Source organism: Monodelphis domestica, chromosome 1, assembly GCF_027887165.1.
Source record: "Monodelphis domestica isolate mMonDom1 chromosome 1, mMonDom1.pri, whole genome shotgun sequence".
NCBI classification, from domain to species: Eukaryota; Metazoa; Chordata; class Mammalia; order Didelphimorphia; family Didelphidae; genus Monodelphis; species Monodelphis domestica.
Genome location: NC_077227.1, coordinates 639,715,393 through 639,727,673, shown reverse-complemented (window position 1 = coordinate 639,727,673; position 12,281 = coordinate 639,715,393). Strand labels below are relative to the sequence as shown.

Genomic DNA, 12,281 nt, shown 5'->3' with positions numbered 1-12,281 from the left:
ATAGTATTTGTACCTTTGTGTGAACCATTTGGAATGGGACAGAGGTGAGGAGCTGGGAAGAATAACTGGTAGGTGGAGAATGGAAAAGTCTTTCCATCCCTTATAATCTATTAGGTTTTTTGTATGAGCAAAAAGCTCTAGTTTTTTGCTAATTGCTATTGTATCCCCCACCCTCATAAGTACTGTATGGGGGTTAGATGTAGGGGCTCTATCACATGCTCAGTGAGTTGCCTTGTTCACAGAACCATTAGGGCAGTAGAAGGCAAAGAAAAAGCTAGAAAAAAGAAGGCTGTTCCTGGAGACGGGGCTTGGACTGCAACATAGGTACTGAGGGGCACTTATATACACTTGGTCCATGGAGATATGTGGATGTGTTGTGATAGGAGAAAGAAGAGGTCTAACAAAGTTCCCCTAACAGATGATTATATTGCCAGAAAAAGGCAAAGATCTGGGCTTTTCAACAAGTCTATATAAAGTAACCTTATTCTTCAGTATGTAATCTTACTGCAAGAAAGACTTGAAGCTCTCTTAATGTTTAAAAAAATGGACTTTTTGAAAGCTTTATATTTACATTGACTACATTTCCCAAAATATCCCTTCTTCCCTTCCTCTCAGAAAGCCCATCGCCCTTTAGCAAAAAATAAAGAGGAAAAGCTAACCAATACATCAAGAAAGTGTGACATTTATGTATGCAATGCTCCGTATTCATAATCATTCTCTACCTTTGTGCTTTATCTTATTTGATCATGATATCATGATCATGATAATTTCACCGCAGTAAATTTTGGGTTTAAACATTTCTCTGATTGAAGGACATGTACTTTTGTTTTCAGTTTTCTGCTGCTACGGAAGTACCACTATCTTGGCATCTATGGGGTATCTCATTGGCTTCTTTGGGACATATTCCTAGCACTTGGATTTTTGAGTCAAAGGGCATGCTTAATAATTTTAATGTAACTACAGATATTTTTATGAGTGTATATAGTTCTAAAATTTTAGAAAGGAACTTAAACTCTGAGGGACTTAGGATAAGTTGCATTCTTGAGGTCATAAGGCTAGTTAGTGACTATGCCAGAACAAGATTACTTGGGTCTTATTGAGCTTCTTATGGCTGCAGTATTGGGAGCACATCTTGTGAGAGGGTATTGGAGATCATATAAGGCTCAGTTAAAGAAACTGTGGATCTTTAGCCTAGAAAAGTTAGTAAGGACAGGATAGTTGCTTTCAAACAATAAAAATGAGATTAATATTAATAACAGTGATTATAATAATAGCAGCAATTAAAGAACACTAAAATTTACATACTATTGGACATATTCTCTTTTGATTCTCTTCACAACTGATAAAATATGTATTGACTGACAACAACCCAGTGTAGTTATTTTCCCCATTTTTACAGATGAGGAAACTGAGAATGAGAGAGGTTAAATGATTTGCTGAATGGCCAACAGCCAGTAAATTGTTGAGGCTGAATTACAACTCAAATTATCCTGATTCCAAGTAGAAAGAAGAGTTCAGCATGATCTCCCAATGTAGAATTATCCGCAGTGGCATGAAGAGGCAAGACTATTGAAGACTTTTGATAGAAGAAAAAATTATAAATATCCAAAAATGGAGTGGATGTGTCAGTGGTGTTTGTTACATGAGGTCTTATAGATTTGGATGATCACTTTTTTAAAATAATTTTTTTTGTTTATTGATTTCATTAAAATCCCCAGGTATCTTTCCTCCCCCTCCCCGAACCAGAGAAGGCATTATTTGATGACAAAAAACCCCCATATACCCTATATTGTATCAGTTCTTTCTCTAGGGAGTAGATATTCATAAGTTATTTTTCAAATGTTACTTCTGTAACCATATTTAATCTCAGCTCATTTATTTCACTTTTCATAATTTCATGTGGTTTTACAGTTTTGGTTGAAATTAGCCTGCTTATTCCATCACAATCATATGCTATATATATTTTGTTCAGTCATTCCCTGATTGATGGGGCATCCCCTCAATTTCCAGTTCTTTGCCACTACAAAGATAGGCTATAAATATTTTAGAACATAGATTATTTTCCTTTTTCCTTGATTGCTGTGAGAAACAATCCCAACAATGAGATTGTTGGGTCTTAAGGAGGGTATGTGTTCTGTAATTCTCTATATAAATATACAACTCTAAATACAACTCTTAATTCTAGGTTGTTCTTCTCCACAGTGGTTGGGTCAGTTCATAATAACACCAACAGTGTTCCCATTTTTCCACACCCCCTGTGTAACATTTGTCATTTTGACCATTTATCATTTTAGCCAATCTGATAGTTGTTTTGATGTGAGTTTCTCTAATCAGTAAAAATTTAGAGCAATTTTCCATATGGCTTTCGTTTCTGATCCAAGATAATAACTTTCCATAGATTTAAATAGAGAGGGAATTCTTGAGGGTGAATTTGACCTCAAAGATCCCTTCCAATTGTGAGATCTTGTGATTCTGAATCTTAGCATGACTATCATTTCTGTAAACTACCTTTTCTACCTTATTTGGCTTTAGTTTATGACAGGTGGTATTTCACAGACTAGTTACACATCTTTTATCCCCATGGATTTAAGCATAGTGCCTTTCTCTTGGTAGGTGTCAGTTAACTAATGTTTATTAATTGCCTACTTTGTGCCAAACACTGTGCTAAGCTCTGGGGATACAAAGAAAGACAATATAGTCTCTTCTCTCAGGGAGCTAGGTGTAGGTTAATTGAATTCAAAAGTAGGTTCTATGTAGTTCAGTACTCCAAGGATGCATGTTTTTGTTGTTCTGGAAATTCCAAGTCAGCCCGCAGCCCCCTCATGCTTTACTAGATTAGAGTTCATAAAAGTTTCTTTGGCATAACATTCATCCTCGTGCAGCTAACCTGTGTTTGTATTTAGCTAAACAAAAATGATGTCCCTGGATCAGCAGTACTTCGGATTTGTGCAGGAAGGTTAAGATCTGTTTGTATTCTTCAGGTATAGACTTCAGGACCCAGGGTCAAATTCATTCTACGATAATAAAATGTTATAGAGTAGGAAATTTCAGTCAGTGATTCCAGTCAGTTCAGTGATTTCAATATAATTCAGAACCTGTCCGTATTTCTAGAAATTTGTTATAAATGTAGGTTTAAGCAAAGGTAATTAAATATTTCAAATAATTGGTTTAGAACTAGTTTATTTTAATCATGAAAATTTTCTACCCAGCAATTTGGAAGAAAGGAGCAAAATAGGAATGAGTTATAATAATGTTTGGAATAGGAGTACTTTCTGAAACTATCATATATACTTTACTAGAAGTAGTCATTATTAAATAGGATCAGACATTTTAGAATCCCCTTAGGGACTTTTGACAATTCCTGTTCTGCTGATCCTTATCCTGGATAACTCTTATCCAATTTCTCCGATCTTATTGCTATGGAGCATTATTGGTGAAGATCTCAAAGCTGGTTTAATTCATTATAGATTTAAGCAAAAAACTTGAGGCCCTACCACCTGCTTAGCAATTATTGGATGACCTACCTAGTCATTCCATATTTAATTCTTCATGTTTTTCTTCCTTATCCCCATCCCCTGTACCTTCAATCCCTACAATCCCTTTAACTATTACATTCAAAACACCTGTTTTCTCTCTCAATTTTATCACTCCCCAGGCCGGCTGTTGTGATCCTTCTCAGATTATCATCATGCCTAAAAATTCTGGATGTCTTTGCCAACTTATTCTCTATCTCATCTTTTTTTAAAAGAGGATAGGAAAGTCCTATTCTGGTCAAGGCTAACTCCTCACCTGTGTTCTTGATACATTTCCCTACCTATCTCCAGAATCTTCCATCTGCCATTAGTTTTATTTTTTTAGTCTCTTTTCACCACTGGCTTCTTGGTTATAGATATGCTAAGCTAGCCATATTATTAATAGCTTTAACTTTTTGTGCTTTTAAGGTTTACAAAGCAAATTTACATGCATTATCTCTTTTGACCCTTATAACTCTGAAAGGTAGAATTTATTGTTATTTCCACTTTCTAAATGAGGAAATTGAGGCTAAAAATTGGGCCACTTGCTCAGGGTTCCAGAGCTAGTGAACTCTAGTCTTTCAGACACCCCATGCACCATACCAACTAATAAAAAAAAAAACCTTTTCCCTTGAATGAAGTTACATCCTGTTTCTCCCTTTTCCTTATTGCAAGCTTTTAGGAAACATTTGTTTACATTTTCTTGTTACCTCTTCACTCACTGCATCCATCCCTTCTGAACAGGGATCCTATCACTCTCCCAAAAAAAGTTTGCTCAAAGGTCATTTAATGAATCTTTTTTTTCACATATCTAGTGGGCTTCCCTCTGTCCTCATCCTCTTTTACCTGTTTGTAACATTGACACGACTCCACCCTTGACTTCTGTGACATGCTCTTCTGGTTTTTCTGCTTCCATTTCCTTATTAACCACAAGTCTAATCTTTTCTTCCTTCCAGACTTTCTCCCTAAGTAGCTGTATTCACTGTGCTGCCAAAGGTGACAACTTTCAGAACCACAAAATTTGAAGGATTATCAGGGGAAGACTTGAATACCCTAGACAAGTGACTCTCCAGCTTCAAATGGAAAAGATCTCTGTGGTTAGAGAACTTATTCTCTACCAAGATAGCCTAGACCACTTCTGGACAGTAAAGATTTCTAGGTCTTTCCTTAGTATTAAGCCCAAGTCTGCCTCTCCTCCTCTGGAGAAGGCACATGAAAGCCATTATCTAGAGTGCTTTCTCCTCTCCAACTCAAACAATCCCATTTCCTCATGGGGTATGGTTTCCAATCCTTTTTATTCACCTCTTGGTAGCATGCTTTTAGACATACACCAGTTCTATCTTTTCCTTAAAAGTGGCCACCAGCACTGAACAAAATACTGTATGTGTGGCCTAACCAAGGCAAAAGACTTTAGGGCTCCAGGACCTTGTTAATAAATGTAGCCTAACCTTCTATGAAAGATTTTTTTGGGCTGCTATGTCACATGGTAGCCTCATACTGAGCTTTCAATTTACTAAGCTCTTAAAATCTTTTTCATTTGAACTCAGTTTCTAACTACATCTCCCTTATACTTGCATTTATTTTTTTTCTCCTATTGTAGAACTTTACCATTAACTCCCAACTATAAGACATCATTACCTTTATCCCATATCCCATTATCTTTTTCCTCTTAAATAGAGCACTTTATATTTTTAATATTTATTATGTATCATGTATCATAATATTATAATAATTATTTAATCTTAATAAGTTTGGTCTTAATCCTAACTACTTTATCTTATTTTGGGGTCCTGATTCTTTTATCCAATGCTTTTGCTGCAGTTCCTTGCAGTTTTGTATCTTTGATTTTAATTTCTTGATAAAAACTTGAACAAAATAAGACCAAGGCTACAACCTTAGAGCAGTCCACCAGAACCTTTTCTCCATGTTGTTATTTGGCTTGATCATTGAATCATTTCTAAATTCACCTCCTGACTGAACCATCCTTCAGGTCACATCTTCCCTCAAAATTGCCCACCAGAGTGTTCTAAGAGGTCTTGTCATTGTTCACTAAAATCTAAATATGTCAGTGGTAGAGTACTTCTATAGTAACTTGCCCACAGTAGCTGTTTTATAAATAATTCAAATGAGTCAAAACCCAAGATCTACTCATTTGTTACCCTGTTAGAAAAAGGAAAATGATTTCTTAGTCTGGCATCACTTGTTGATGAAGTCATATGGGCTTTTTGATCATTATTTCCCCTTTCCAAGTATTCAGACTGAATACACGGTACATAGTATTTAATAATACATTGTAATCTGTGTGACCCTGGGCAAGTCACTTAACCCCCATTGCCTAGCCCTTCCTACTCTTCTGCCTGGGAACCAATATACAGTTTTGATTCTAAGATGGAAAGTAACAAATAATAATACATTGTCAAATGGGAGGAAGTGAATGCAAGAATTGTGTTGTAAATGAGGGAAGAGATAGTTGTAAAAATCTTAGGGGCCAATGGCTGAAGATTATGAGCTAACATCCCTTCATACAGCATACATAGAAGCAATGGAGGGGAAAATATTTACACGAAGCTTGTTGAGAAATACATTTAAGCCTGATCATCCTGAGGGCATTTTAGAATGAAACAGAATGGACAGCAGACAAAAAAAAATGGAAAAGATCTAGTTTTGTACAACAAACTCTTTGCATCAATGATAGTGGTACCATCACTGTTGGTCTGTAACTTTAGAGTATGATAGAGTATAGCATGAGGAAATAGAAATAATAAATCTCTTACCTTGCAGATTATTGTCAAACCCAAAATGCTAACTTTATAAATGATAAGGTATACAAATTCTTTGTACTTCGAAAAGCATACTACATCAGCTGATAATAAAAGTGGTTGTAATGTTTGTTGTTTCAGCCCAGGCAGCAACCTGAAAGCAAAAGTAATGACCTCCCCGGGGTCTGAAGTACTTAGCTCCTAAGCTTTCCAGTTTCCAGGGTGGTTTTTCAAAACAATCACAGCAGAAAGAAGTACTTGTTATCTTTAACATGAAAAGAGGACAAATTTGAGTTATCAGAATTCTGATGAGCCCAGATCTTTAACTTATAAGTTCAAATATTTTGCCACTCTAACCCAGTTTTAAAGACAATGAGTGAGGGCCAGGATGTGTGTCACATGGAGTGATTTTGCATTTTTTCTATCTTCTGGGCTTTTTGCATAGTAGATGCTAGAAATGGGGCACAAAGTGTACATATTTTTTAATATTTTAAAAACACATGAAAGTAAACCCATTGTATTTAGCTACTAAAATTGCTGGAGATCCTTAGATTGTAGATTTCTATTGAGATATGATTAGATGATGGCAATGTTCCTTTGCTGTTCTGAGATTCTATGACTGTTTAGGTATAACCTCTGTAATCTCTTTAACCTCATGAAGGAATTTTAAATTATAATTAACATGCAGTCCTAAGCATTCCACATTTGAAATAGTATGGAAGTGTGAATTACCTTATAAATAGGCCAATTTCTGTCCCCCGATATACACACATGAAAAAGTCATTTCTGAATCTAGCAGATTCCATCTTCATTTTACAGTAAAATTAACTGTTCAGATCTTACTAATAGTTAACTTCTTTTTAGAAATGCGAACAATTACCTGAAGATTCACAGGCTGGCACAAGTCTTTGAAGTCCATGTATTATTTTTTCCTCTTCATTAGTGAGCAGAATATTTTAGTCTTATCTGCAAATGTTAGATACATTATATTCAACCTTTGACCCACACTTGATAATACAAAAAAAATTCTAATCCATTTTTCCCCTCTAAAAGCTCATGAATTTAATGTTAGCATTTTCTTCAGTGTGTTAGAATTTATTATGTCTATCTCTTTGGTGTCTTAAAATCTGATGGGAGTTTAGGGAGACACCTTTACTTCTGATAATGATTAAAGTGGGAGAAACGATAGCCTCAAGGTTCCTATTCACAATCTCCTAATGGTGTGTTGCTTCCTTGATCCTATCCAATTTATATAATTTTTTCCTTGACCTTAATTTGAGAAATGATAATTTTTCTGATATTTCTCTCAACTTTGAAGATGAATCTTGTTTTTGTCTAGTAGCCCTTGGGGTATTGTCTATACTCTTGGCAGAGTTGGACTAATAAGAATTCAGATAGTAAACCAAAAAAAAGGAACAAAACCAGACCTGATCTTCTGGGAATTTTATACTTTGAAAGGAGATAGATACCTGGTAAATACATTTCCCACCATAAACTCCTTTTATGTTTTTAATGCGTATTATTTCTTTGCTTTTCAGGGTCAAACCTTTTGGGGATTTGTCAAAGAGGAACTAAAAACTGAATTATGGATCTCTTTAACATTCAAAATCCCTTACATAATAGATCATGACACTGTAGAGTTGACACCATGGAGGATTCAAATGATAGGCATCATGATCTATGGCTTATAGGAGCCAGTCAAATTTAGATAGACAGGACAAATATGTGAAACAGAAAAAGATCACATACAAGAAAAAATACAAATAAATAATTGCTAACTGACAGCCTATTATGTTTCTAATAGCCTTGATTTTATTTATTTTTTAAATTTCAGATATGAGAAATGAGTGTTGGACGCCGAAGGATAAAGTTGTTGGGAGTTCTGATGATGGCAAACTTTTTTATTTATTTGATTGTGGAAGTCTCCAAAAGTACTACTCAAGAAGATCGTGGGAAAGAAGTTATAATACCCAAAAGCAAGTTTTGGCAGAAACATGTACCTGCCAAGGCCTATTGGAACAGAGAACAAGAGAAACTAAATAACCTGTACAATCCCATTTTGAGCATCCTGGCCAATACTACAGTAGAAGAAAATTTGATTTCCAATGCAAGTGTTCTGAATTCCTGTGAACCAGACCTATCAGTGATTTCATCAGTTAAAGATTTTGAAAATCTACCAGACAGATTTAAAGATTTTCTGCTTTATCTGAGATGTAGAAATTATTCATTGCTGATAGACCAACTGGACAAGTGCAAACAGAAGCCTTTCCTTCTGTTAGCCATTAAGTCACTCACATCCCATTTTGATAGAAGACAAGCAATTCGAGAGTCCTGGGGAAAAGAGACTAATTTTGGCAATCAAACGGTTGTAAGAGTCTTTTTGTTAGGACAGACTCCCCCTGAAGACCACTTTCCTGACCTTTCAGATATGTTGAAATTTGAGAGCGAGAAGCACCAAGACATTCTTCTTTGGAACTACAGAGATACTTTCTTCAACTTGACTCTGAAGGAAGTACTGTTTCTGAAGTGGGTGAGCACTTCTTGTCCTGATGTCCAGTTTGTTTTCAAGGGGGATGATGACGTTTTTGTAAATACTAATCAGATCCTAAATTACTTGAATAGCATATCCAAGGACAAAGCCAAAGACTTATTTATAGGTGATGTGATCAAAGATGCTGGACCTCATCGAGAGAAAAAGCTAAAATACTATATCCCAGAAAGTGTTTATGAAGGTGCCTACCCTCCTTATGCAGGAGGGGGTGGGTTTCTCTACTCTGGCAGTCTAGCCCTGAGGCTGAACAAAATATCCGAGCAGGTCCTTCTCTATCCCATTGATGACGTTTATACTGGCATGTGCCTTCAAAAACTTGGCCTCGCTCCAGAGAAACACAGAGGCTTTAGAACATTTGATATAGAAGAAAAAAACAGGAAAAATATTTGCTCTTACACAGACTTAATGTTAGTACATAGCAGAAAACCACAGGAAATGATTAGCATTTGGTCTCAGCTTCAAAATCTTCATGTAAATTGCTGAAATATATGAAAGTAAAATGTGCATAAAAGAATATATCTTAACAATTTCCTAGATTTCTCCCCTTGATTTAGGTGTCATTTCTGTGCTAAATCATTGGAATTGCTTCTTTCCTGGAATCTTTTTAGAAGTATTTAAACTTTTCAATAGTATTTTGGAAAGTGAGGATACAAATGGTCATAATTCTTCATGGAAAAAATGGCATGAAGGTTTAGTTCTACCCAGTGGTCATTCTATTGGAGTGCTATTTCCCCCTCATCTCTAAAATGATGAATTCCCCAAGTTTATACTTTTGTTTTGTTCCCAAAAGGTATGGAAGAGCTGTTTAAAGAGGATTTTATTCCTTAGTACATCGGTTAATGCAGATTTCCTGGGTAGAAGATTGTTTTCATGAGAATTAATGTATGAGGTGAAATTAATTTCATATTGACAGTCTAGAAAATGTAAGTTTATAAATAATTTATTTAATCACTTCTGTCTTTCCTGCCACCCCAACAGTATTTTCTTGAGTCAATGTGGTCTCTTCCCCACCCTTATTCAAGATGAAGCTGATTTGGCTGACTGACTTTTCCCCTTAAATCTTGACTTTTGAGAGCACCCATTAGCAGTGAGGGTACAGACAGATATTTTTAGTTGACTGGTAGGCAGTATTACTAGGATATTATGTTTTAGTTTTATATCTTAAATGGACACAAGTTGTCTCTTGCTAATCACACCTAAAAAGTAGTCTCCATTCTCATTGGCAAGTGATAATTATGATCTGCAAATGGGTAATTGTTATTGAATTGCTCACTACTTAAGATTGTTTGATTTTTACTACTAACTGGTCCTATGGGCCTTGAGGGTAATTCTTGATACTTCAGGTAATAACTTGAAGATGGAGATCATTTCATGAATGGTTTCTCTATTGAACTCTGGAATTCTTTTCTTGCCATATTTTCCACATTGCTTGTATAAAATTATTCTGAGTAGTGACTGATTCCTGTGTAGAAAAGTGCCTGTGTTTTTATTTATTGTTCAGACTGACCAAAACATTTTCTTAAATATATTTTGTGTAATGTTTTATTTGTATACAGTGTTGTCCTTTAAATATTTAACTAGAGCATGATATTTTTAAAAAGTTAAGATGTAACATCATAAAAACTTAAGTGTTATTTTTGAATTTAAAAAGTTGTTTTGGGTATATACTACTAAATTTAACAATCCTGCCAAACAGTTGACTTAATGCACATTATCCAGTATAATGTTAAAAGTACCATTTTTATGCTTATTCTGACACTCAGAATTCTTGCATTATAGATTATAGTTGATATGTAAAAGGGTGGAAATAAAATTATGTGTATTTTTAATTCTTTTGTGTAATGTGTAATATTTTGTTATCTTTTAGAACTTAGTATCTATTCTTTTCCATATTCATAACATGTTATTTCTTTTCATGAAAATTGCCCGTCTGAATCTTTAAACAAATCATGCTTTTTTTCTAATCCAGTGACTCATGCTTAGCAAATAAAAAAAAATTGTTTTTCCATTTGCAGTGTTGTAAGGCAACCAAAGCAGGGAAGAAGTATGGAGGGGTGACTGCAGCTAGTGTATCAGCGGAAAGAATGCTAAACTTAGTGTCATACAATCTGAGGTTAAATCTCATCTTTGCCACTTACCACCTGTGTGACCTGAGGCCAACTCACTTCCCAAATCAAAGGGTTGCCCTACTTGAGATCCTTCCCAGTTCTAAGTCTATGATTCCATGAATCTACAACAGTAGATTATATTATTGCATTATTTCATTGAATAATCTTATTAGTTAATTAGGTACCATGAAAACTGAGACAACAGAGCTGCAATACTAATGGGACTTTAAGAAGATGGACTATTTCATATTGTCTTTTGCATATTGGGGCCTTATTGACTTTTGTTTAACACAAATAACTTGTAGAAACAGCCTCTCTTATAGTAAAATCCCTTTAGAAAAAGTCAAAAGTTGAAAATATAGAAAAATTTAAAATTTGAAGTCAGTTCAAATTTGGTCTTGGAAGCTTCCTACTTGTGTGACCCTGGGCAAGTTGCTTTACTCCAATTGCCACTTGCCACTCTTCTGCCTTTGAACTGATACTAAGAAGGTAGAAGATAATTGAACTTACATTTCATTTTAGAAAATTAAATGGGAAATCAATTGCTCGTCAGTTCTTTGCTGATTAATGCATCAGCTAGCTTATTTGTAGAGCACTTAATAATGCTTTTGTCTTTTGTTGTTCAGTCTCTTCGTGAACCTGTTTGGGGTTTTCTTGGCAGAGGTGGTTTGCCATTTCATTTTCCAGCTCATATTCCAGATGAAGAAACTGAGGCAAACAGGGTTAGAAGTGACTTTTCTCAGGTTACCAAGCTTGGAAGCATTTGAGGCCAGAGTTGAGCTCATGAAAAAGTTTTCCTCATTCTAAGCCAAGTGCTCTATCCATTGTGCCATCTAGTTGCCCCTTGCCTTCATCTTAATAGAAAAATAGTTGCTAGGGACTTTGTTAGAAGGAAACCCCAGATCCAGCTCCTGCAGTGGTCATGAAATACAAGTGCAACTGCATAAAAAAGGTGTATAATTTATATTTGCCAATAAAACTTCTCCTGTGTTTTCTCAGATGTCTGTTTCTCCCCTGAAAGTTTTTTTTAAAAATATTTATTTACTTTTAACCTCATTTATTTAGTTGTCTGTGTGTAAATCAGATTGGACCAGTGGAGAAAAAGGAGATAAATTAGGGTCTTTGGAAGGTAAGCATTTCCACTACCAACAGTCCAGTCCCTGTGTCAGAATTGGGAGAACACTGGTCCTAAATAGAGCAAAGCCCTCACAAACAGCCATAATCTTGGTAATTAAGTACCAATTGCCCCAAATATCACCTTGTTCTACCCCCTAGCAAATATCTGTGTCCATGCTACTTAATACACGCTAACTGCCCTCTGTTGTGGAACACTACCAACAGCAACTAAGTT

The 12,281-nt window shown here is 35.4% G+C and overlaps 1 protein-coding gene across 1 annotated transcript in view; it reads left to right on the top strand.

Moving 5' to 3' along the window:
* B3GNT2 (UDP-GlcNAc:betaGal beta-1,3-N-acetylglucosaminyltransferase 2) overlaps nt 1-10,651 on the top strand; it is a 32,970-nt gene extending 22,319 nt beyond the window's left edge. The window contains exon 2 of the mRNA XM_007476777.3: nt 8,106-10,651. Within this exon, the coding sequence (XP_007476839.1) occupies nt 8,115-9,305 (1,191 nt within the window). The 5' untranslated portion in view covers nt 8,106-8,114 and the 3' untranslated portion in view covers nt 9,306-10,651. The remainder of the gene's footprint in view (nt 1-8,105) is intronic.
* Nucleotides 10,652-12,281: the final 1,630 nt, after the last annotated feature.